Source organism: Chamaea fasciata, unplaced genomic scaffold (genome assembly GCF_029207755.1).
Source record: "Chamaea fasciata isolate MVZ Bird 193981 ecotype frontalis unplaced genomic scaffold, bChaFas1.0.hap1 SCAF_7, whole genome shotgun sequence".
Lineage (NCBI taxonomy): Eukaryota > Metazoa > Chordata > Aves > Passeriformes > Sylviidae > Chamaea > Chamaea fasciata.
In genome coordinates this window covers 42,241,848-42,269,002 of record NW_027094092.1, presented here as the reverse complement: position 1 = coordinate 42,269,002, position 27,155 = coordinate 42,241,848, and the positions used below count along the sequence as shown (strand labels likewise).

The window sequence follows — 27,155 nt, the reverse complement described above, 5'->3', positions numbered from 1 at the left end:
AAGGCCCCGTAGAGGAAAGTTTTTACAGAACCTAAGATACAAACAATTATCCATGCTTAAAAAAGTACTGCAAGGATTAATGTAAGAAGAGCAATAACCCTTTTCCTGTATAGTGCAGACACCAGACATAAGCGCAGGCAAAGGCTGATAAGAGGTAGTTAGAACTCACTATAAAGTGTCAGAAAGTCATTGTCATGTAAGAATGACATGCTGAAGAAATGGCGTTGACTGAAAATTCTCCTCATTCCCATTAAAAGTTTGAACGATATATTTTAATTCAAGCTGATATTATTTAGTTATACACCTCACTTCATTTTTCAACACCCACTTGAACACCAGTCCAATGTTCATATTCAGTTTTGACAGTTCAAAGAGTTACTTACAGCATTTGAGAGCTGTTGGTAGCCATCAGATACCACATAATGTCATGCTGGCACAGTACTAGTATCTGCAATTATGGTTTTACATAGCTCAAAGAAACAACTTAATTGTACAAGTGTGTACTAGGAACAAAAAGACAAAAGATCAGCTGGACACAGGCTTACTGTAGTGCCACTGTTATAATTATGTGATATGTTTGTTTGCAATACAGCTCTAGCAATGTATTAAAAAGAAAAAGCGTAAGGCTTGCAACATAGCCTGCCTGTGTGTAAAAATGGGCCTAAGGAGACTGATACCACATTTTGTTTGACAGTGTTAAGAGCTCAGAATCTTGACCTATCATTCTTATCTCTGACTTAATGCTCTGGCCAGCCTTTCTTCTTTTTAAAACACCCATTTTAATTAAAGGCACACAAATGTGATGGTCCAAAGAAGTGACTGTAATGCTGCAGGATGGAGAAACACACATGGTTTTCCAATGAGAACAAAAAATCTCAAGTCTGAGAGTGGTCACTGACATATCTGCTCAATGCTCATTAGGCATCTCCAGCCACATGGAGAGAAGAGCCATATGACTTCCCGGCACCAGAACAACTGTGTCAGGCAATAGCCATTTGCTGGAGATGCACCCAGTTGTTCTCAAAAACCTATGGTGTCCCCTGCTTCTCTGTAGTCAGAAGTGCAGGCTTGTCCCAGAAATGCTAACAAGTTTGTGCTGACTTGTATAAGGCTCTGGAAGAACAGTGCTGGGCAGGACAAGAAAGTACTCAGAAAAGAAAATGGAAGTTATTTTTGCACAGCTCAGAATAGGAACATGGCATGTACAGCTCATCATCTGCTGTGGTTACCTTCAATCCCAGCAGTGACAAGTGCTGGACTGTATGTGCCTTTTCATTGATCTCTGCAGCTCCAGGCTGAGGGCAGACAGCACCCATTTTACCACAAGACCATGCTTGTGAGACAGGACAAGTGTATTTTCAATTTGCAAGTAAGCAGAGTCCTGTCAAGTGCAATATAAATTTCTACAGGGTCTGAAGAGCAGCTCATTATTCCTGACTCTGCCTGTGGGTTATTGGTGCATTAAATAATAATAAAAAAACCAAACCAAAATAAACCAAAACATCCCGAAAAAGGAATTTGTTGTTGCCAGCATTCTGCATTGTTCTCCAGGAAGATGTGTCAGCTGACTGCAGGTTCCTTTAGATATAATATGACAGTACAAATACAAACAATTAATTAGTATTTTTCAGCTATACATCTGAAAACACTTTACAAAAAAGAAAAAGGAAATACTAATGCCATATCACATAAAGAAAGAATCTGGGCACACAAGAGCTTAAATGCCTGGGGCAGTGTTTTGTTGAAATGTCAGGCAAAGTCTGGAAACAAAATATAATTGAAGAGAACAGAGAAAATGGTGTCTGTAACAGCTGGAGGACTTGACCCAGTGATTCACGTAAGGTTTTCCTACAATGGAATCCTATAACTATAGTTTGGGCCTAAAAAGTTGGTTCTGGTGTCCTATCTACTGGGCTGTGCTAGAGAAGGAGATTACACAGTTTTGTATTTACTGGTAACAACTAAATCAACACAATGTCAAACAAAAATTTCTTCACTGAAAAAATTTCTCAGTGAACTACAGAAAATACCATGTGGTTCAGAACCACTGAGGAGACTGGTGATAACAAAACGAAGTTTTGAGAGATCAAGGCAATTTCTGCACCTTTGTGTCAGTTCAAAAACAACTATCCTCCAGAAGAGTCTCTGTCTGTCCTCTTGAAAAGAAATAAACAAACCAAACAAAAAGTCAAACTCAAAAAACCCAAACACACCCAGTATCATCAATCCAGAACAAACTCGGGGTTTCCCACCCAAGCCGCAAATGTCAGACCACAGCCTGCCTGCATAAAGAGCTATTTCCCTCAACAGAAAGGAAGTCCTCACTAGCAAGTGTCCGGCAGTGAAGGGAATAACAATTCCCGTGATCCCAGATTATTGTAGTTAAACATTTCTGCAATAATCAAAGGAATTATGGTCTGACTTTAATTCAAGAGCAAAATGAAGTCCTGCTTTACCAACAGAAAAGAAACATCTTTGGGATGCACTGAGTAACCCATACCATGTAATTCTTAGACCATCGTGAGGTGGCAGAGAACATTTACAAGCTGGATCTTGAGTTTGCCATTGCTCCTCAAAGGAGAAAGCATAAAAAGAAAAAGTAGCAGGCTAATACAAAGTAACAACTAGTTTAGAAGCTTGCTTCAACATTATTTCCATTATTTCTCTTGTGTAGTTATTGGACAATTTATGTTTTGTTTCATTCTGATTTGAAAGAAGAGAATTGGGTTATTTTAATTTATAGCTAGCCATACCTAGCTAGATGTTTTCACCACTCTATAGTCACTGCTGTGACTACACTGATATGAAATTACATGTGACTCAGCCTTGAAGTTATTCGTTACCAGGTGAGTGAGAGCATTCTAGACAGAAACACAGAGATTAATGAAGGCTGTCTTAACCTGCTTCACCCATATACACTGAATTTTTGGCTTCCAGTTCTCATGGGCTGGATTACAGAAAACAGCAAACAACCGGTATGATTGACCAGAGGGTACCATTTGTGTAGTTTTGGAACACAAAACCAAGGCTAGGCAAATAAAAAAGCAACTGATTCTAAACAAATAAACGCCAGTATTTTATATTTTGTGAAATGTTCTGCTGTATTACCATGGCTAATTGAGTAATAAACCTCCTGGGAGGATTAAGTATTTTCATAAACAGTGCTTGCAGGAGTCTTAGCCATGATAGCAGTTTAAGGCAGTTACTCCTCACGCTCTGGGAATCAACATCTAGGGACAGAATCCAAAATAAATATAGCACACACATACAAAATTCATGAGCAGGTGCACTGGGAAGGTAACAATGTCTTCAGAAACCTCCTGGCTGTTTCATGGGCTCAGCTACTGTCTGTTAAGCCCATTGATCAAATTAAGACTAAGCCCTGCAAGGCAGGTGCCTCCCATTGTCCCAGGAAAGAGCTTCACCCTCTTTGTACTTTGCAAATTTGCTGGAAATGGAAAGGTGCACCCTGTTCAAAGGGGGCAGAGATGTTACAGAGCCTCTAGCATTTGTGAGACTCATAAAAGCAACTCCATCTGAGGGAGTTTATATCAGTTTTTTAGGTTTGAATTCAGCTGGCATGAAAATAAACAAAAGGTGGAAGTACTGAAGAAGTAGGAACTATGAAAAGCTAACTTCATGAGAAAGGAGAAAGACAGTGTGGTGTGATGTAATGCAAAGACAGTGGAGAGAAAAAGCAAATACCAAAACCAGAACATGCAAGCTGAGACAGAAAAGGGAAAGTCTGAGCCCTGGCAGTCTAACAAATTTACTGTGAATTCTTTGTGGGGGAGACAGCTGCCACTGAGTGCACATAAACACTCCACAGCAGAACAGCTTCAGAAAGCACAGCAGAGGTCATTCAGAAATGCTCCGCATCTCAGAAAGCCTTTTCTATTTTAGAAGAAAAAAATCCAGAGTTTGACATGAATGGTTTGATTTTTTTCCAGGTCTGCAGAAACAGATGACACAGTAAAGCCTGGAAAATACTTGTGAGCTCACGATTTTTACAGAAGCCTTAGACAACACAGCAAGCATCTCAGCCTTAGTGAGAGGGCCATGCAGGTGTGCCTACCACTCCAGGTGTATTTTAATACAAAACCTGCATTCCTTGGAAAAGCAATTAGTTTCATTTGACTCTTCTATTTTAAGGAGAAGTAAATTCCTTAGAAACCATAAGATGTTAGCTTGGTACAGGAGTAATGATTAAAACATTTTCATGGGATGCCAACATAGGGTGTGAGATAGCAGTATAAGAGGTCAAAGTCAAAAGTAAGTTTAATGAAAACCCTTGACAAGTAATTAACATCTTTCACTGGTTCAAGGAGGACTTCAAAGTGGTAGAACTGTCACAAAAGGACGAGCAGTTCATGAAATAAGTTATTAGGTGAATACACCTAGGGAAAAAAGGATATTTGTCTGAAGAAAGTGCTGTATTCCTTTAAAAGGTTTGCATCTGTGTCTTCATTAGGCACTACAGAACGTAACGTCACGCAGGGAAACTTCAGTAGCTCTTTGCAAGGGCATTGAAAAGCTTTGCCATATTAAGAAATAGCCTCGTTTAGAACAAAAGCTTCTGACTGACATCCTGTTTTACTGTTGTGGTAGTGGTTGAAGACATGAACATCCCCACCAGAGGTTACTGTCCCTGCAGCAAGGGCAATGAAGAAGACCCATGTGTCCATTCCTCCACAGCTCCATTTCAGGAACCAGCATGCAGTCTAACCTGCTGATCTAAAGGGCTGGCACTGCAGCGCAGGCTGTGACCTGCAGCAGCTCAAGCACAAGCATTCGTCCTGATCTGCCAGCTCTGCCAGGAGGCAGCTTAAAGGAATGATCAGAGACATGTGACTGATGACCTACTAAATGGCAAAATTCTGTAAAGAGTCTTTAAGTCTCAAACATTGAATCTTTTCCGTCTCTTTGATTCTGCCACTGAAGTTGGACACTTATATTTCCTGTTCATTTGCTACCCATGAACCCCAGCTACCTCTGAAGACAGTTGCAGTATAACATCTTACTGACCAGGTCAGGTCATGTGTGACCCAATTAATCTGAGACAATAGATAATATTCCCTGCTTTTCAATTAGCAATGTGACAAGTTAATATAGTGAACATTTAACACTGCCTAAACTGAGTTAATTTAGACTTAGTTTAAACAGTGCCTCTCTGTTGTCCAGACATATCTTGTTGTTCCTTTAACTTATTGAAAAATAATAAGAAAAAATCAAAACCCCCCACTGTCTCTGTGGGATGAGCTTGCACATGTTACTTGCACATGTTAGCTTGCGCATGTTAACATGATATACAAAGTACAGCCATGAAATGCAGATGGGGAAGATTCTCATTAAACAGTGGATGTAATTTTGCATGTCAGAAGGGACCATTATTGAGGTAATGGTCATACTGAGATCATCTGACTACGCAAAAATCTTGTCTTAAATATCAGTTTTAGGGGTGTCCTGATGTAATAGCAGCTTGGTTCTTTATACCCTACTTTGGTTTGTTTTTGCTTCTTGCTTCATGGTCATGTTGAAAGCATTCTTCATTGCCATTCCAGACTACTGCTGGCTTAGTTATGCATTATTAAACAATAATTAGCTGCTAACCTACAATTAACTGTGTGTCTGTGATTAAAACAAACAATCCTTAGATACAATTTGTAAGGTGCTTCATAAAAAAATCTTATTAACAGCTGTTTTCATTACTGTGAGGATGCATACACAATGGTCCAGCAGGTGCAACAAGGTCTATCCCAGAGACTGAACCCTTTGGGCAGCAAGCAGGTTTGAAATCCACCCGTTCCCCTTACCACAAAAACAAGAATCACAGCCCTACCCAATAAGATTTGGTTGAAGTGATTGCTTAAGTCAACTCCCTCTAACTGGTACTGTGTCAAAGGCATCAACTGAATTATGAGTTTTCCCAAATTACACACAAGTAGGAATGGAAATTCTGTATCCAGAATCAGGAATGGCTCAACTTCTGCATACAGTCTGATGCCAAACAAGGTCAATCAAGTTAAAATTGGCCTTCTGATGCTGCCATGTGGGCTATAGCCCAAATTTCACTGCTCTGTGCAAAGGAAAATCATGCCAGATACATTTAAATAGAGCAGAAATGGCACCTGGAACAACATGATCTGGTTAAATGAACAATGACTGCTAGCAGTGATCAGATAAAATGTAGTCCCACTACAGACACCATACCAGACTTATAGGACAGTCCACACTTCTCTGTTTGTCCTTCAAGAAAAACGTACAATTTCCAGTAACAAGTGCTTATGATCACACTCTTCAGTGATGTGAATTTTCTGTTAAAATATTTCTTTGCAATTTCAGAAGGCAAATCAATGTTCACAAACACATCCTCCCGTCTATTATTCTGTAAGTTTTAGAACTGGCCACCAGATTTTCTTACATGAAGATTTCCAATAAAGAAAATTTGTTTCTAATAACAGAGTATGCCCACTCCTGTCCACTGAGATCCTTGACAACTTTGAGGCCATATTATGTTTTTTATCATAGTTTTTGTATGCACAACTCAAACAAGTCAGAAAATGTTATCTTCCAGACTCCACTTTCATGCAAGTAAAAGTGAAAAATTAATCAATGAATGATAAGAAAAAAAACCAAACCAAACAAGTTATTAATACAGTTTTACTTCTGCAAAATAAAAACCAGCCTTCCTCTCTTCCAGAAAGTACTTTTTTTTCTTCTTTTAAAGGGTCTGCCTGGACATCAAAAGGCAAAAGAAATGGCAGGGGTCTGGAGTGATTTTTTTTTCTAAAGTTTTTGCCTTCTATGAATGAATTTGCACTAGACTGCTGAATAATGCCTTGAAACATGACAGTTATTATTTAGTCCTAGTCCAAAGTGCATATCTGATATTAATAAAACATACTAATAAAAGATGAGAATTTCTGTATCAAAGAGATCAAATAAACAAGTGGATTTCTGAAATCTAGGTAAAGTACATAGGTGTTTTGAATTTTGTCATTACTTCTCCCCACATCCTTAGTCTGAATTTATGGACCATTGCAGGTGGATGGCTCTAGAGCTGCAAAACTCTCAGATGCCAAGGCAATATACATGACAGGTACTGCAAATGTAACTTGCCAGATGGAGCTTTGCTCTACCCATGGATAATAGTAATCACTCCTCTTGTTTTCTCCATAATGTCCTACTGGGAGAAGTGGGGTACAACACTGTGTAACCACTGTCACCTTTCATTGCCATGAAGTTGCCTCTCAGCTTTAGAAGGACAAAAATGCAAGGGAACAACAGCTAAAAACAGGAAAAAAAGTTTCAAAAAATGAAATCCCCAAATCCTCCTGACCTTCAGCTACAGCTGCCATTAAATCAGGTTTGAATAGAAGAGAAATAGTAAGTTCCAAGTGACCAAACCTGACAGAAGCAGAGGGACAGCCAGCCTGTGCAATTCCCTCTCTCTGCTTCTAGAGCAATCCTTGGTGTTCTAAACTGTTATTTACATCCTCTGCCTTGCTCAATCTGCAACTCTCTTGGGGAAAGGTGATGACACTGCCATCCTTTCACCCTATTTCTCCCCTCACAGTAGAAGCCCTGATGCCATTTAACTATGGCTGCTTTTGGTGCCTCCCGTCCACCACTACAATAGTAAGCAGGAGAGCACAAGTGCCTGCCACGAGTTGCAGAAGAAGATCTTCCCAAGCCACGCCAAAGGAAACCTGGCCCTATGGAGAGAGCAATTCAGACTCAGAATCTGAAACAGAGACCTTTCTTGAACAGTGTAACAAACCCCCATAAAGGAACAAGTCACAGACTGCAGGGTGAACAACTCACTCCTTTTGATGCAGCATTTCCTAACGCCAAAGCAAACATAGTAGATCCTGGTCCTTAACAATCCATTTCCAGGCTCTCTCCTTCCTGTCCAGTTCATGCCAACTTCCCTCCTTCTTTTCCTCCTCCATGGAGCAGATGTGAACACCATTCCCATGGCTTCAGTTAAGAAAGGACAAAAATAAATAACTTGCAAGCATTAGATATTAGCTGAGAGGCATCCAGAGAGACACTAAGCATTTTCACAGCAGATTGTAAGTGGTCCTTGCTTCTTGCCAGGGCAACAAATGTTACAGCCAAGCAAGCAGAAATTTCTCTGCTGTGCTTGAGTCCATAAACAGGACAACGCATAATCAGCCATCTGAGCACCAAAGAATTATTCATCTTTAGGCAAGCAACAATACCTCAGAATGAGTCAGATGTGGGGGTGGAAGTAGTCCTCTACGTGAGAGGCTCCCACTGCAGTGGTTCTTTCTGAGGCATATCCACAACACACAAGCCTCCTTCTTCCTCCCACCCATCTTCCCTTTCCACCTTGGCATTCTTATTTATGTCTGCAGCTGGAAATCCTGCTGATTCCCAGCAACCACACACAGCTCTGTTACAGAGTGGGACCAGCTGCCCTCCTGGCTCTGGAGGAAGCCCGTAAGCTCTGCTGCACAGATCCTCTCCTAGAGCTTTTAAAGCTGGATGCCTTCAGGGACTCCAGAGAAACAGGCTGTATATTCTGACCTGCCTGCCTACCATATCTACATTTCTAAATTTCATTCTCACTAATTGCTAAATCTCAAGACAAGACAAGCAGGTTACAGCAGTAGTCACTTGAACAGCCATTGCTCACAAGCTTAAGAACAACAACTAATTATGCAAGTCTGATGGGTGACAGAATAAATGGCAGACAACTGTATACAACTCAAGTAGTTTATGTAAACATATATGGCACAAATGTGAGTGGAACAGTAGCATGTATGAGGAGTGCAGAATCAGTTTTAACTTGCTTTTCTATGAATATCTCTAATGAGGCTATGTTTATAACAATGAAACAAATCTACAAATCTGGGCACTAGAGACCAGAGTGCTCATATAAGTTTTAATAAAAATGGCATTGCTCTAGCAGAGAACAAGAGGATTAACTGCTGTCCAAATGTAATCAATTGAGAGCTGAGACAGTGATGGATAAGATTCAGGCCCTAAACATATTTGCAAGCCTTGAGCCTACTCTGAGGGCATTATGCTAACGCATCCACAGCAAAGGGTAATCAGAGTCTCCAGGAATACTGACCCTGCCAAAAAAAATGTTTCTCAAGTATAGATATCACAGATCACAGAATGACTAGGGTTGGAAGGGACCTCTGAAGGTCATCTCATCCAACCCCTCTTCTAAAGCAGCTTAACCTTGAGGAGGTGTACAGGATCACATTCATGCATTTTTTTAGTATCTCTAGAAAAAGAGACCTCACAATCTCTCTGGGAAGCCTATTTCAGTCTCTGCCACCTGCACAGCAAAGAAGTTCCTCCCATTCAGATGGAACTTCCTGTGTTCCAATTTGTGCCTATTTCCCCTTCCCCTGTCACTGGCACCATGGAAGAGTCTGGCTCCATCCTCTTGACAGTCACCCTTAAGATGTTTTGTATGCACTGATAAGATCCCAAACAAGTCTGTTCCCTTATTACAGGTTTTCCTTTCTATATTCTTCAGCTCAAAGTGAAAACAAAATAAGGTCTGACCTCTTAATTACCATATCTTTAAGTCTTTTTTCTTAGGATCCTGAGGAAACGAGACAATTGGAATCCAATCCTACTCACTCATAAGACTGGCCTCCTACTTAAATCTAAGACAAACGCATTCAAAACATCCATTTTTGGTTTTTAACGCAGCACAGAGTAAATTTTCTGTTCTCTGCTGCACACATCTTTAGAATCAAAGTGGAACTTCAGGGTCTTAGTACCACTATGAAAGACTTAGGCCAAGAACCGGGGAGAAGGGAAAGGGAATACACCACCTGATGGAATGTACAAGGTATCACCCACACTATCAGAACAGTGCCTCTGAACTAGGTTCAAGGACCAAGGACGCCTATTTTACTACACAGGAAAGAAAAAAACAAACAAACAGACAAACATTTAGAGAGCAGGTTTCTTGACAGATGCTGAATAAAAAGAGTAAGGATTAGGAAACATCAGCTCCTGGCCTGGGACCTGTATTCAGCCTACTACAGCTTTTTAGCTTTCAAGCTAAAGTACTGCAAGCTCAAAGCAGCTTGGCAGCTCACATCCCCTTGCAAGATGCTGGTGTTCCACTTGCTGTGGCCTGCCCCATTAATCTTCTCACCATCAAATTTGCTCTTACCTCTTGCTTCCTGCATTAAGTTCTTCTAACAGAAGGATAATATATTAAAGGAATAATAATAACACTGATAACAATAGTCTAAGAAATACATACTTCTTTCTCTGTATTTCCCCTCGTTTGATTAGTCTCCCAGCAAGAGGGGCATTTATCACTGGGACAGGAGATAAAAGATAAAGTCCAATTTGAATTTTACTGTGTGCTACTGAGAATGTATGTGTGTGTTCAGGCAGCAGGGAGGGAGGCCGCAGGATAATCTGTCATTTTATATATTTATGCTGTTGGAGGCAGTCGGGACTGGTTCTCCATTGTTACCACAGATTAAAATCATTCATGTCCTTATACTTTCATTGGAGGTCATCTTTCAGGAAAAAAAAGAGATATTATGACCAAGTTAAATTCAAGCTATTTCTGCAAATCTCTGTGTATGGCTTGGACACCAAGGCTATTGCTTGGATGTTAGAAGAACACAACATATAGTATTTTTTTGTCCTTACCTGACCTGACTCTTTTTCAACTGAGTTTTCTTGCTTTGAAACAGTTATGGGAAAAGAACTGTTGCAAATGAGAGGAAGAGGTGCATTTTAAATGATCTTAGTACAAGTGAGTGATCCCAGCTCTGCCGGACTTCAAACTGCCGTGGAAAAATCCATGGATCCTCAGATCTCACTTCCAGCATTTCTGCTGAACTGAGTCCCAGCCAGCTTGGCAAAAATAAAGAATTTATCCTTAGGGAACATGGAGGGTGGAACCAAGCAAAGATGAAAAGTATAAGAGTGGTTACTAGGTCATATAGTACAAATTTGTCTTTTCCTAATACTTTTGCTTCTCCAAAGCAGAGTTCCTAGAACCACCAGCCTACCAGCTATGGCCAGGTCACCGTCCATCTTTAAATCATGCTGGTTCTTTCCCATATCTCTCTGAGAGAGATGTATCTCATCCTTTGGATCTTAGTTGCCATCTGCCCCTCAGCATTCATCCTTTCTGTACCCACTTTGACATATTTAGCCATTAAAGTATTTTCAACATTTCCTACTCTCTCATTCATGCCCCCTGTAAAACTACTGGTATTCCCTGGGAATTGTCCTTACGTGCAAATCAATTTCCTTAGAACACCTAATCTGAGACACAGTAATATGGGCAATACAGCACCAGCTGAAAACCCTAAAAGTAATTATTTGGGAAGAGGATCCCTTCATTAGTCATTTTAAGGGTGAAAAGGCAACATATTTTGTATACAAATACAAACATCAAATAGCAACTTTTCCTCCAAAAATCCACTGTAAGAAAAAAGGGAAGCATTTATATCCTGTGCAATACCAGGAGAACTGAAATCCAGCTTTTCACCCCTTTGGCTTTATTTTTCCTTGGAAATTTTGTGGAAACACATTCTTATCTTTCAGAATATAATAGAAGTAATTTTGCAATCAAATGAACAACATCCCACCTACTCATATGCCATCTAAGGGAGGAGATAAAGAATTGGTGGTTGTATAGCCTGTCTTTTCAATCACTGCTTTTACGAGCTGCACGTGACAGACGTATCTTGCAAATCAGTGACAACTCATCCCACAGATGAAAAAGAAACTAGCAGAACTCCTTCTGTTTCTGTTAGTTAACAACACCATCATTCTGCTGAAAACCCAAGGCATTAATTAGATGGTTTCAGAATGCAGGTCTGTCACAACAGCATGGATGTGTTTCCAATTTCTGTGCAATCACTGAAATTAATGATCTAGGAAAGGTAAGAGGTACATTCCCACCTCTCTGCCAGTCCTGTAAAAAAACCCAAAAAAACCAACAAACCCGAACCAAACAAATAAAATGGAACTATATGTTCGGGAAGCATTCTGGCAATGTCTGCAGCTTCTAGGCATTTCCCTGAAGTATATAAATAGCAAGAGGAACAGATACGCTAAAACAAAACGTGAGCCAATCCTCCAACTATATTTGAGCCATAACCATTGATTCTAGTCCATTTATTTCCAATTAGTTGCTTTTGCAATATTGGATCTCTTCATCATATCTTGTCGCTGCACAACCATTCTAGAACAACACACCTGTCCTATTCTTTCATTTGGCTAGGGATCAAATGTATGGTCAACTAGAATAGCTTTAGTTCCTGAGTACTGTATTAATCAGATTTTGAAAATAATCTTTCACGTGACTTTCAAGAATCCTTTTTGACAGGGTAAATGACATGTCTAAATGAACAAAGGGATACTGTGCCCTGAAAAAAGTGCATACTGATGTTATTAATGTTACTTTCTGAGAAATGTATGCCTGCCTGCCTGAAGAAGGCAGGTGTTAGCTTACTACAGCTGTTATTTCAGCTTTCTATTCTTTTATTCAAGAAAAGGGTGTGCTGCTTGTTAGCCTAAAGGCAAGTAAAAATTTCAATACGTCTTGATCAAGACAAAACTAAGTATCAGACTAAAATCTAAAAAGATCCTGAAATTCTAGAAAAGTGCTAGACCGGCCCCCTTTTAGCCTACCCTTGCCCTTTGATGCTGGGCCAAATCTTCATTTCCAAAATTGACAGGAGAACAGAACTGGGTACATGTGTCAAAAATACCAGCCAAGATTTTTCTGCAAGACCTAAATGCTCAGACCTGTAAATTAAGGGAATGTAATCTCAACCCTTTTAGAAATTAATCAGCCAACTCAGACCTTCTGTAAACTATTAGACTGAAGAAATAAGGCAGTGTGGATCCTAACAAAACACACAGAGGAGTGGCTGAAGTGACTATTTGCTAATGTTACTACATGAAAACAGGTTCTCCGAAGAATTAGTGTAAGCTGTATTTTGAGAAATCATTCTTTATGCTAACTTGTGGCTCTCAAGTTTGCCACACACATTCAGTCAAACCTCTCCCCTGGAGTCCTGAGACAGACATCTCCATTTGGAACCAACAATGGCTAAGTTAAATGTTCCAATATCACTGCTGCTAGTGTCAACAAATGACAGCATCTACTCAGCATACACCAGCACATGCATGAACTGTTTTACAAGCATAATGTTCTTACTGTAATTGTGCTTAGCAGAAATACAAGGCTGAGTTTACTTTCATCATCAGTACTTGTCAGCACTGGGGAGCATTGGCTGCAAAAATAATATTACAGCAGAATCACATTCTTGTTTTGAATGGGCACTGTATTTGTGGCTCACTTATGGCACTTCTAGAAAACTCGTTCCCTATGGCACTTTCAGAAGTGCAGCACAACTGTCTTCTGCAAAGAGTGGACAGAACCACGAAGATCTAAGATTCTATTTTAGATTATATGAACGTTACAGGTAATCAGAGTATTCTGAATACAGCATCAATAAATATAACTGAAATGCACCATACCACTTGCACATCTAATACTCACTTGGAAAATATTTTTGTGCCTTTCCCATACAGAACATTATCATATTATATACATACTTCTGGTTAGGTAGCTACTACATTACACACCAAAGATTCTGTATTTCAGTGTGCACTAAACCCTTTTCTATATTATATATTTATAAAATATTTAGAGGTTATTTGGTATTATTGAATTAGTGACTGTAACCTATATGAACAATAGTCTGCATGAAAATTTTCAACATTTGGATCCTAGCTTTGAAACTCTGCTTTCTTTCTCTGCTGAAAGCACGTCACCATTTAACCATTACCGAAGAGATGTGACTATGAATAAGTAAACACCATTTTGTGAATGCCACTGCAGCAATGCAGGAGTGTAGTATAGGAAAAGGGATTCCACTCTGATGCATGGCAAAGTTTGGAGCTTTGGTCTCTTTAAGAAAAACAATAGAGGAAGAAGTGGCTATGAAGGGATAAGAGCCAGACTGTGTAACTCTCAGCTGTGCCAATGAGCCAATGAAGTCAGTCTTTAAAGCGCAGACTCATCAAAAGCTCTTTTTTTCATTAGAGCTTTGCAGTGTTGAGATGAAAATGTCACTAGTGACTTATAAGAAGCAAAAAACAAATTAAAGGCCAATTTCTTTCCCTACCAAATTATTATCTATGAGTGTAAAAGAAAGTACCTAGGCAAGACCAAGGGTGAGACAATTTTATTTGTCTTACAGACAGTGAAAGTCTAATTAGACTGACAAATCTTCAGTGCTATTTTCCTTTGTGATATATACTGTAAGGAAGGATTTAGCCTGGAGCTGCACGTTATGGAAAGACATTAATCAAGATTATTGGACCCTCAACAGAAAACAGTTAGAAGGCTGAAAAGTCTAATGGTTAAAAATAAAGGTTGAGAACCTTATTCTAAGCCATGCCAATGGGCTGTACTCTCCATATAGATAATGGACAGATCCCCCCTTCAACTCTCTAGAGAGAGCAGTCTGCATATAACGAATCATGAAATGTCATTTTATGGCTCTAAAATCATAGCTGAAAACATCCACAAGTAATTTATTCTTGCCATCCACAAGCTGTAGTTTGAACAGTTAGGCAAGTGTCATTTTCCACATCTCAAGAAGTTGAGGCATGCCCTGGATATGTAACAGAGCACACAGTTTCTGGTTCCTCATGGAGAGCATAAGTCCATCTGTCCTCCCAGAAGGGTTCTGATCTCCTTTTCACAGAAAACTGTTTTGATCTTGGGTTCTCAGCCATCCATGCCACAGGCCAGACATATTAGGGACCTGCCCTAGTGCCTCCAGAAGGTTACCTGGTTCTCCACTTGGATTTGATGAAGTGAGCGTGTTTTGAATGGAAGATGTCTATCACGATGAATGATCTCTAGATTAGCTTTAGTAATTAACTTTGCACAAATTGTTTGAAAACTGAATGACCCAGCTGTGAATGAAGACAGAAAGTGACACATAAAAGCAAATGGAGAGTCTCATAAAAAGATTTGAGCAACGACACATAAAAGAGAATTCTGACCACATAAGCACCTGCCACAGAAGCAGAACACAAGAGAATGAGTGTCACTTTAACCAGTTTTCACAGAGGTCTCCCAAAAAAAAAAAAAATCCCTGAAGTACTTCATTAATAACTGAAGTTGTTCTTTAAATCAGCAAATAGGGACATGTGGGATTCCATGACCTCTGACTGATGAAGTAACCCTGGGAGAAGAATGACAGCCTTGCAAGAATGCAGTGTGGCTCAGCACAGTGACTCCAGAAGCAGTCTGCATGGTATCTCTCCGTACCACGTGCAAAAAGCTAGCAGCTTGTCTTTAAGGCCTCTGTGGCTAATGTGGCAAGGCAGAAGTCTCAGAGAGGATATTATTATCCCAGTAGAGTCTGATGTGTCAGGGCTCTGAGAGGTAGCAAGAAATTAGAACAGCACATGCCACTTCTGAACAGACTACTTAAGTCCAGGATGAAACCATGTGTGAGAAAGTCAAATCAGTGCTTCTTCTTGGGGCAGCAGAGCACAAGCACCATTTGCAATTCACTGAAACAAACACAAACTGAAACTTCTTTTTCTCCCTTATTTTCAATTAGCAAAAAAAGGTCAGCTCTTGTTACTTTCTTCTCTAAACCACAGGAACATTCCTAGCAGTACAGCATACAGCCATATATCTTAACTGTTTCTCACTCAAATCCTAGCTGTCCTCCACTGATTTGAGTTCTTACTGCCATGCAGAAATTTAGTATAAATTTATAGACATTTTAAATGCTAATTTCAGTGCCACTGGGTATTTCTGGCAATATTTTTCTCTCAATTCCCTTTATCTTGGTTGTTTGTCCAAAACTATATACCATGTCTAGGATCTTCAAAAGCTGAGGCATATCATTGGTCTGAACATGTACTGTGTATTTCTAAACCTCTTCATTTTCCCAGCTGTTGTATTCTAACTGTGCTCTAAAATACTTCTGTCAGTTCTCAGACTACCTAACTGCAGGAGGTATCTTGGTGTGTGTTACAAACAGAAGATATCTTTACACTTATCATGCTCTTCTGTAGTTTCTTAACAAGTGATGTGTAAATCCAACTCCTTCTGACATTCCCCTGGATTCTGTAACACTTTGTGATTACAGACTTGACATTCTGCACAAGATGCATACACATTTCAAAAAGGAGTAGTTTAAGTTACTTACATATGAAAATGAGTAATACAAGTTGCACAGATACTCCTAACAGAGTAAGAACAGAAATTCTTTATCATGATTCATGCAATTTTGCATTAGATGTCTCACTTATATTGTATCATGCTTGGTATTTCTACAATTGGCCAGAACCGTTCTGTGCCAAGTAATGTGTACATCCAGAATAAAAAGTAGATTTTGGACCCAAGGAGTCTGCAAACTTAGCATAAAACAAGATATCACACATGGATACAGAAAGTTGGATAATAAAACAAAAAAATGTGACATTGATTGACTTGACAAACAGTTGTCTTAGACCATCATCAGCCTAACTTTTTGACAACTTTTTGGCATGCATCTTGATGACAAAAGAGTTTCAATGGGACTGGAAAAATATAACCCGCTGTTGCCTTTTGTACGGTATCAGGAAGCAGAAAGACTCCTATGATCAAATCTACGAAGTGAGCAAAAAGTGTTTGAATCATGCTGATCAGAATCAGAAGAGGCTAAAGTTTAAACAGCCTTGAAAGCAAAGAAAAACTGTTTATTTCTGAGCAGAAAAGAGAAAGCTAGAACAAGGTAATAACTAACTGTATTTGTACCTCTTATAGCCTTAGGTATCTATATTTTATGTTTCCCAAAGAGTAAACTTGTTCTATTAGATTTTTCCACCACTTAGATCTAAAATTGTAAGCAGGCTTGACAATGGTGATGTCGAACACAAGCAAGATAAAATAACCATTAGGCACCTGAAAAACCATGGCTGGAGATACTGCCCGAACAGGAAAAGACAATTTCTTCTCACTTTCACCACACAGATACTGCAACTTAAGCAGACGGAATCAAATTCCACTAAAAATAAGGGAGAAAGCCAAGCTATCTGTGCTGTGACAGCAATAAAATGGCCCAATATTGAAATGCAGAAAGTTGTAATGGAGGTACATATTGACCTTTATTTTTCTTTCAGCGGGTAGCATGAAGTGTCAAAGAGTTATTGCTTTAATATCAGCTGAGATGAGGCCATTTGTTGTGGTGCATGTGTATCCAGGAAATCGCTGCTCTAACCATGTTTTTAGAAGCACTTTGACACTTTATTAAATCTTCTTGATGCTCTTTCAGCACACAGTGGTCTCTGTAGGCTGAGTGAACTGCCACGTAGGCTAGCCAGGAAGCTTTCAGAATGAGTTCCTTTTCAGGCAAGCCAGCATCATTTCCAGCTTGACCCAGCCCATAAAGGTCCAGTGTTACTTTCTGTCCACTGGTATAGCTAAACACAGTTCTGCTGCCTTTAAAAATTATAGAGGGCAGGATAAGAGCCACAGACTTTATAGTTCTGGAGATGTAACCGTACAAATATATTCTCTAAAATTAGAACTAGTCACTGAGGAGAAGGAACTGTAATTCTGGCAAAATTTATGACAAACAGTAACCAAACCTGGGGTAATTTCCCCTCATTTAGCTGAGACTTTATAAAATTACCTACTGGTGTTTCAGGCTAATAACTGAATTAATCCCAGTCCTGTTGCTATCTGGATTTACAGAGTACCAAAGCGGTCATTGTTAAACCTCGGCTTGGAATTAATTACTCTAATAGTTGTAAATTCCACTGCAGCCAGATACACCTCACAGAATTACAGAATACCTGTGGTTGGAAAGGACCTCTGGAGGTCATCTAGTCCTAACCTCTGGTCAAGTAAAATCATGCAGAGCCAGCTGTCCAGGACTATGTGCAGATGGCTTTTGAATATTTAACAACCTTTTGGGGCAACCTCTGCCCATGCTCAGTCACCCTCATGTTACAAATATTTCCTGATGATGGGAGGGAAAGTCCTGTGTTTCAGTTTGTGCCCATTGTCTTTGGTTCTGTCACTGGGTACTACTGTCATCTTTGCACTCTTCCTTTGGTATTTGTACACACAGTTAAGATCTCCCATGAGCCTTCTCTTTCCCAGGATGAACAGTCCCAGCTCTCAGCCTTTTCTCATACAAGAAAGGCTCCAGTCCCTTACTCATTTTAGAGGCCCTTTGCTAGAGTCTCTGAAGTAGCTCCATCTCTCTAATGATTTCAAAACAAATGTTTCATTCTAGTTGATAACACAGTAACATGATAGCATACTGCTGAAATAAATAATCCACAGCTCAGATTGGTTATTCACATAATTCTTTTTTTTTGCACAGACAAGGAGAGCCAATTGAAGGTGTTTATTTCTAATCAGTACCATATTCTGGCTGCCACAAAAGTGGTTCCAAAACCACTGCATTTTAAGGGGTTGAAATAACTACTTTGGACCAATTAAGTCAGATAATCTGAAATTATTTTTTTATTTAGGGATGACTTTTTACGAAATAGATTGGAACTGCTCTATGTTGGAACATCTACATTTTGCAAGAAACTGATCTTGATAGCATTCCTTCAAAATTCTCTGCAGGAGGGCTATAAAAGGGGAAAAAAATTACTCCAACTGGAAGTAATGCTCCATTGCTTTTCTCCTCATTATGAACTTCACTATTGCAGCAGTTTATCCTGTCATAATAATAAATAACCATACACCCACCCCCTATTAAGACTTGTAACTCTCTTCGGAATACATTTCCCCACATATGGAACTTTTGAAACATAGTTAAAACCTTTTTCTTGTTCACATTGTGACAATCTCACATAAATCAGGTTGCACGACATCAGGAGCACAGTCCATTCGTATTCTTACATGTGTGTGCCACAACAATTCAGCCAGGTGTTTGCCCTGTCTCCAACACAGGAGGACAACATTTTAAAATAAAGAGTCACATGGAGCATTTTTCAGAGAACATAGCTCTTATGAACTTACAAATGAGCAGCAAGATGAATTACAAACCAAAGGAAATGGAGAAGACTAAGGGACTCACCTGGATGCTGGGCGGTGAACGATTTTTTCGGGTGGTAGTGGTCGCCATGGTGGTTGTGGTTTCCATGACTGTAGTCGACATTTCCGGTGGCACCGATGTTGTGGGTGTTGTTCCCAGGATAGAAGGGACCTCCCCAACGAGTCGAACGCTCCCATTGATTTTAATGTTGGGGTTGTTCTCTGCCGCCATGTTCAGCACTTTCAGACCATTGTAATAGAGACCGGAGAGCTGGCCTTGGAAGAGACGCCCTCTGTCCTTCCCTCCTATGGCTATTTGCGCCTGGGTGTTGAAGATCGTTAACTGTCGTCCTAGTGAAGGGGGGTGAATAACATTATTGACAGACATTTCCTACAATTTGCATACTTCATTGAGCCCTGGCCCAAACGTGATGGACAAAGTAGATTCATTCTTGGGAGTGTTTATGATGAGTGTAGAGAAATAGTATGGAAATGTGGTGCATAAAAGTCATTAATAAGGATGACTAGCCTGAAAGCATAAATACCTAAAACTGAACCTTATACCTCAGCAACCACTCACATCAAAACTCTGGAGGAACTTCAGAAATTTGAATGTTGTTTTAGTTCTGGATGACTTTTAAACTACAAATAAGACTTCAACATGTGGCTATTTTTCTACTATCAATTCAGACTGCAGTACCTGTCAAGCTTTAGCCCATAAATAAACCTCCTTTTGGACTGGTTAAAGCATTGGATTAACTCATAAAGCCACTTTCAATAATGCAAAGGTTTCAAGGGTTGGCTCAAAAACAGTAAAACATCAGGTAAAAATGAAGCGATATAAGAATTGAGTAGGAGTGTTATGACAGGATCAGTCATGATCTTGCACCCATAAACTTTGTGTTGTGAAGGCTTGCAAATCTAAACCCAAGAAAGAATAAACACGAACATTTCTGATGTCTCTGAAAGAGCAAAGCTTTTGAAATAGTGAGGATAACAGTGCTTCAGATGGTTAAGCCCCAGAATGCCTTACTCCACTCTTAGAGACAGTGAAATTCAAATGCAGGCAGGTTATGTGGTTAGTCAAGGTCACATCCTGAGTGTTAGAAGAGGTCCAATATCATATGTAATAAAAAATATAATTATTAAAAATAAATCTAGTAACAATTGCCAATTCACGTAGTTCTGCAGGACACTTACATCACATTCAGCCTGGACTGCTCTATAAATACTGTTTATGTCCCAGGCTGCACTAGGTTGACCATGTTAAGAAATAAATTGCTTCATGAAGTGCAAAGACAGTGCCTATAATTTCACTATTCCTCAAAAGATTAGGGGCATGCTACCTGAAATCTGCTGAATTAGCAGACAATCAGACTGGACATCGGTGATCAGTAGGGTTATCAATGCAGCTTCAAGTCAATCATTATTTAAATATCCTGGGCTTTCCCGTTTTTATGAAGTTTGAAATATGTTTTCCAATCCCATTCCCACTCCCCAGTTCTCACTCGCCACTTTGTGTCTAGTCCAGCCTGATGAGAGGTGCAGAATGCCACCATGTAGGAAAGCACAGCCCATGATCCACTGCTCATTCCTTCACAGCCAGTGGTTAGAGTAGATCAAAATACATGGGGGAGCTCACCAATTTTGGTCGTCGTGCCAGGTCTCGAAGTGAAGTGGTGATGCGGTGTAGCATCATCTTATGGTGACAGGATGGACGATGGGGAAGAGAATGGGGACAAGAGAAGAAATGTATCTGAAAGTAGTTCCTGTCCCCAGAGAGGGCCCTAGCTAACTAAGCAACAGTATATGGAGAGGTGTAACACAGAGACACGTGGAGGTGGGCTGCACATCCCTTGTGCTCCTCACTCTCAGGTTTGTAAATGGAAAATTAGGACTTGATCAAGGTGGAGTAACTGCATTGATGAAGGAATGAGAAATAAAAATGGGGGGTATCCTTCCCCTGGAAAGTGTTGAAACACCTGATGCAATGTTCTGCATCTCAGGAGGTTTTAAACTTGCCAGAGGCAACATATGTCCAGTAAAACATCGATAAACATGCACTGAAGCCACACATCCTCAGAATGTAAATAGAGCCTTTAATCTTGTATATGACAAAAATAGGGCCCAGTAACAATGTCTGTTAAGATATTCATCCTTCTCAGCCCAGCACTGTCTGAATTAGAGGAAATGGCACTGTACACTGTAGAAGGTCAACTCCTGTCCCATACCATGTCCTCAGAGCTTGCTTTTCTTTTGTCATGTGCTTCGGATTCTTTTAAGGGATATGCTGTAAGAACTTTGCTACACCATTTTCCCTTCTCTGAATATGTTCCCTCACTCTAGCACTATAGTTCTGTCCATACTGTCCCTGCCCCTACAAACTCAGACCTGTCCCCACTACTGTTACCTTCTTCTCACTTCAGTCATGACAAGAGTGCCAAAGAGTAGAGGCAAGATGTGTAAAGAAGGGACTTATGAGTAAAGGGATTTATTTCACTAATCTTGAGATGTTATCCCTGAAAACAGATGGCAGATAAGTTTCAGTTCTGTTTTCCATTTTCATTTCCATTCCTTTCTTCCCTTGAATTAATATAGTATTTATTTTCATCTTTTTTCAAAGGGAAGAAGGTGGAAGGTGATGAGAAAGGAAAACTTTTGCCTGCTCCAGGTAGAAGAGCCCCCCAGACAAGGAGAGGAGAGGGGTTCCCTCACTTTTACTGGAAGATTATGACTCAGTTCAGGATGTCAACTATTCTAACCCATGCTCATAGCATAGCTTTACACATCTGTCATAGCTCTTGCATTATTTGCAAGAATGAAGAGTTAGTATATTAAGTCTGAAAAAAAGAGACCATGTCTCCAATTCTGGGCCTTCATCTGCATCTTCTAATGTTGAAAGAAAGTGTGCACCAAGGAGGTGACCCTATTCCAGCAAGAAAAAAAAAAAAAAAGGAACTTTGATTGTGTATTTTGGAGTCTTCACTGTTAAATGGTTTTCCAGACCAGGATTCATGCACTGCACCAGATGGTTAATGCTGGGAACCACACTAAAAATGTGTTTGCTAAAAGAACAATCACTTGTTGCAGTCACCTACTACCTGCAATTCCTCATTCTTTGCTCTAAGATGGTGTACACACACATGGTAAAGACACCAGGAAACTGAATATGGAACGAGAAAAATCTTTGGAGAGAATATTCACTTCATTCTGCCACCATATGTCTCTTCTAATCATTCTTTCAATGGAATTTAGCTGAAGCCTTTACTTCCCCTAAGTAAAATTTATTTGGCCACTGAATTTTATTGAGGAACTATTTACATTAGTAAATTTTACTAGGTGTGTAATTCAATTCTGCAGTCCTTTTTTTTCTACAGAGAACTGTTCCTACTGCCATATTAGTGTCATTAGTGTCATACTAAATAAAAATATGAGGTGTTCTGTAAGTATTCTGAATAGTTCAGGTGCTTGTTTCTTTGCTCTCTCATTGAATTCTTCATTTGAAAAACTGAATTCTAATTAAAAATACCACAGAGGAATCTGAAGTGTAACTTTTCTGTAGCACTAGAAAAGATTTTGGGCTTGATTTTGCAAATCCTAATTCAAAAGAATAGTTCTTGCTTCAAAAGTACAGTCACTTATATCAAGGAGACTTTACAGGTAAGAGAGATTTGAATAATTAAGTACTTCTGGGATCAATCCTTTTGATGAGATGCTTCTGGGTCTTTATTAGCTCATCCAATTGCAGAACAGGTAACATCTGTGCCTTAGCAGACACCAAGTATTCCACTAAGGAAATCTGCTGGATTTATGACTACTGAAATTGAACAATTTAGGACTAATACTTCTTTTTATATTCACATACATAATCTCAGTGAAGTTAATAGCATTTAATATTTTTCTTATTACACATGCAATTCAAGACTGTAAGCCTGGACTCTTAAAATTATTTTAAACTAATTTATAAAATTTAAAAGCCCCTCAAAGCCAATAGTTATGCCACTTCAGAAAGATAATGTGTTATATTTGTTTTCCAAGAAAGAACTATTTCATTATTATGAATACCATAGAAGTACCAAAGGAAGACCAAATCTACAGCATTCAAAAATGCCAGTCAAAAAGTGTTTCATCTTACCTCACCCAAGCCAAGAACTCACATGGGCAAGACATCTACTCTATACGCTGACTCTTTGATTAATCTATTCCTCCATCCATCAGTTTGTCTTGGTCCATTTTGATAGGAAGCTACCCTTTCACTCACCATCTTTCTAAAGTCTTGTGACAGAAGGTTTCCATGTTACATCAATTGTTAGATGGATGACCAGATGGATGAGCAGGCTGGTGAACAACTACATAAATTATTCTCATTGTTTTTTAATTTGAGTGGTACCTAAGTTGCTGAAAATGTTTGTTTACTTTGGAATGAAGAAACCAAGTTGTATCATCTCAGGTGATACACTGCACAATGTCATTCCCTGACACATAGTAGAAAGACTGAATTTCCTTTCACTTTAGTAAAAACATAGCTCTAACCCTCTAGCCTAACCACATTCAGTGCTTTGAGAGTGCCTGAAGACTCAAATATTGTCTCTTTTAAACTCTAGTGCATGTGTGATTGTCTTTTAACAAAGCATCAATATCCACAAAAGGTAGACTTCAGTTCAAAACTTAAGGATGGATTACAAATGAAAGTGTCTTGGCATGCTTTTAAGCTCAAACTTGTAGAAGCTGTGACATAAAGTAAAAGATTTTGTGGAAAACCAAAACGGAAATAAAAACCCAAAACCCAACAAACCCACAATCAAACCAAATGAAAGAAAGGATGGGTTTCTCAAGCACATGAATTGCATCAAGGAATTAGACATGCATCAGTTTTAACAAAATTGAGGCAATCATTATCTTTAGTGTTAAAGGGACTTTAGCAATTCAGAATTACCAAAAATTATTCTCTTTTTAGTCTTAAAATTTATTTATCTATTTTAGTTTGATCATGTAAATTAATAGGGCAAACCACTGAGACTCAATAAGCATTTTCTGTTTATTTTTATTTTAAAATTTATTTACAATTTAGCTGAATTAATTGTTTATGACATACTGGTAGTAAAAAAAAAAATCTATTTTGGTTACACAAATATTTTTGCCTTACTTTCATTAGCTTTGTTTAGCTTTGGTTTTAAACATTACACCTTTGTAGACCAAACCTGAAAAGTGAGCAACACTGCCAGCTCTTGTTGAAGTTAACAGGAACTGAGTGTGCACAACACTTTACAGGATCAGGCCCTTCACATGAAAATATTTCTACTGAATTAAGCCACATCCTTCCTGACCTTAATTCATAGTGGATAAATCAATTTGTTAATTCAGCTGAAATTAGAAATTTGAAACAGAACATAAATTATACTTTTCCAGTCCTACAAGAGATTGATTTTCCTTCCTGGAAAATGCGTTAACAACCATAGTCTAAATCAGCACAGAAAATGCAAGATCTGAGTTCAAAGGTCACCCCCTTTTATTAACAGCACTTTCATAAATGGAAACAAGAGAAGATTGTGTTCTGCTTTGTCTAGATTTCAAGGCAAGGGATTAGTTACAGTGCCTTTTTTTTTTTAAGTAATATTTAGTAATAGAGGGAGAAGATCTTCCTGACTTAAATTCCACTGTATTACCAAGAGCCTAGTTCAAGCCCTACCGAAATAAGCAAGTTATTCTGTTACTGCTACCTTCAGCAGGCTTTAAAATGGGTTCTACGTCCAAGATTTTCTTTTCCTCTCCAAATTCCTTACAAAAAAATAATTACTGTTCTGACACAAGTCCCATTTCGAAAGGTCATGGACTGTATGCAGAACTTTCACTCAAGCCATCTGGACTTATTCAGATTAACAAGTTTTTTTGTTGAACAGAGGCCAATTACTCCAGGCAAACCCACAAAATTAAGAGGCACTGCCTTAGTAGACTAAGAATTTGATCCGTATTTTGGACAAGTATCATTTGTGTGTTCAAACTGCTGTGTTCCAGACAAAGCATAAAAGCAACAGAACAATCATTTTCTCCGTCTCCCTCACTGTAATTTAAATGAAAATGTTAAATAATGTTTTCTTTACAACATTTTTTAAAATCATTCAATTATCTTAATACAATTAGGAAATACATAGCTGATCAGACTCATGAGAAAAAAAAAAACAAAAACAACAACTTAAAGGAAGTGGTTTAACAAGTAGATTTGAAAATCTTTTAAGAAAACTTCAGTAATAAGATATAAATGTAGCTCAAGCCCAAATTAAAATAGGAAAGTCATGCAGTGGTTAAATTGCCATAATACATGTTGTTGTTCTTCACTCTTCTTCATTTTGCTTTTTTTTTTAAATCATCTCCTGAATTTTTGCTTGTTTGTCATAACTATTATAGCAAGCTTAGAATTTTGTCCCTTTAACTGCATTTTAAAGCAATGTATTATAGCATGATTTATCAACATATGGCAGGTGGAAGCTGACACAAATTATAATGAAAATTAAAACAGTCATTTATGCAGCAGGCGATTATCATTTAAGAAACATTTATTTGCAGGCTTTAAAAATGAGAGTTTAGAATCAAATGGGTTTAAAATGAAAGTTTTAATGACTGTTACCTTTTTCCTGCAGCCACTCCTCTACAGGCCGGTTATATTTGAAGGGGATTTTCTGTTTTACCATTTGGAACCGTTCACTATCAGTGTTGCCTTTAAAGTTTAAAAAACAGCTTAAAAACAATCTGTAAAGTCAATGAAATAGTTAAAACATCCTACATTTTTTGGGTTTTTTATGACCTTATTTAGCTATAGATAAATAAGTGCACAAGTGTGTACATATATATAAATATATTTGAAAAGAGAGAGATTTATCTTTAGTAGAGTGGAGAATAGTTATACATCCAATTGCCTGAGGTTCTGGAAGGTCACAGAAATTAAATCCTACAAAAAAGATAAGTCAGATTCTCCTCAGATTATTTGTTTATCCAAATTGGTTAGAAGGCATATGCAATTTGTCTGCGACGTGAGACCTCGTGTGAACTCAGTGCCATGAGTTAAAACATTTTGATTCAGACTCTGGATCCGAGTGCATACGGATGTGGCACAACGTGTCAGTCATGTAAACGCACAGTTAGTGGGAATTTGATAAACCTTCTTGCACTGGTAAAAGACATGTGTTAGGACTAGAAACCCAGTAAACAGAAAAAAAAAAAAAAAAAAAAAAAAAAAAAGGAAGAAACTATAAGAAATCAATGCCAAAAGGATGTAATAGACTTAGTTTAACAAAAACCCAAACACCTAAGAATCAAAAGATAAACAGGAAAAAAGAGAAGTAAAATTGGAAAAGAGGAAGGACTATTAATTAAGGATACATTAAGACTTCTGTTCAGTTACCAAAGACTTGGGCCTGTTGCCAGAATAAAACAAAAACTTAGAAACTAATTTCAGTAAAAGCAGAAATAATTAGCCAAAATTTAAATTCTGGCAATTACAGTTCCATTGTTCCATGTTGATGGATAATGGAATCATCCATTAAAGTGTGCTTTGGTAGAAAGCTCTTATTACTTGCACAATGCAGAGAGGAACAGGATTCACACAAAGCCTCTGTCCAAATTCCCTAGCTACTGAAAAATTGTACAGCTCAGATGGAACCTCTAGTAGAAAGGAGCAGCCCAGTTTGATGGTGCTAGGAATGACAGTGAAAAAGAGCCATCATTCTCCTTTTTCATTTTCTTCAGCTAGAGTCACTTTCTGATTAATTCTAATTTTTGCTTCAAGTATTATTTTTGCAAAAACTCTTCAGTCAGACAGGCATAAGAGAAGTGCATTTTTTACATGCAACATTATAATATTATAGAAAAAGGATTAAGCCCACAACTTACTGAAGTAATGCTACCATAAGCAGAAGTTCCGATCAGTTGTGCTCCAGTAGGCACTTCAAATAAATGGTGGTTCAAGTCAGCAACTGCTCTGCACAATTTGCAGCATTGCCTTTAAAGTCCCACATATAAATATCCTAATGGGGCTTCATATTTATTTGACTTTCTGAAACAGATGCTGTAAACTTTTTTCAATGTAAAGTGATACCAATGAAAAAAA

At 38.7% G+C, this 27,155-nt stretch overlaps 1 protein-coding gene across 4 annotated transcripts in view; it reads right to left on the bottom strand.

Annotated features, from left to right (window-relative positions):
* NRXN3 (neurexin 3) overlaps window positions 1-27,155 on the bottom strand; it is a 980,761-nt gene that overhangs the window by 88,317 nt on the left and 865,289 nt on the right. For 3 of the 4 annotated variants that reach the window (XM_066188591.1, XM_066188589.1, XM_066188593.1), the window contains exons 4-5: window positions 25,677-25,766; window positions 19,095-19,402 (exon numbers count right to left, since the gene is read on the bottom strand). In XM_066188591.1, the coding sequence (XP_066044688.1) occupies window positions 19,095-19,402; window positions 25,677-25,766 (398 nt within the window). Of the gene's footprint in view, window positions 1-19,094; window positions 19,403-20,693; window positions 20,751-25,676; window positions 25,767-27,155 lie in introns of all 4 variants that reach the window. The other variant, XM_066188590.1, reaches the window with a different exon arrangement.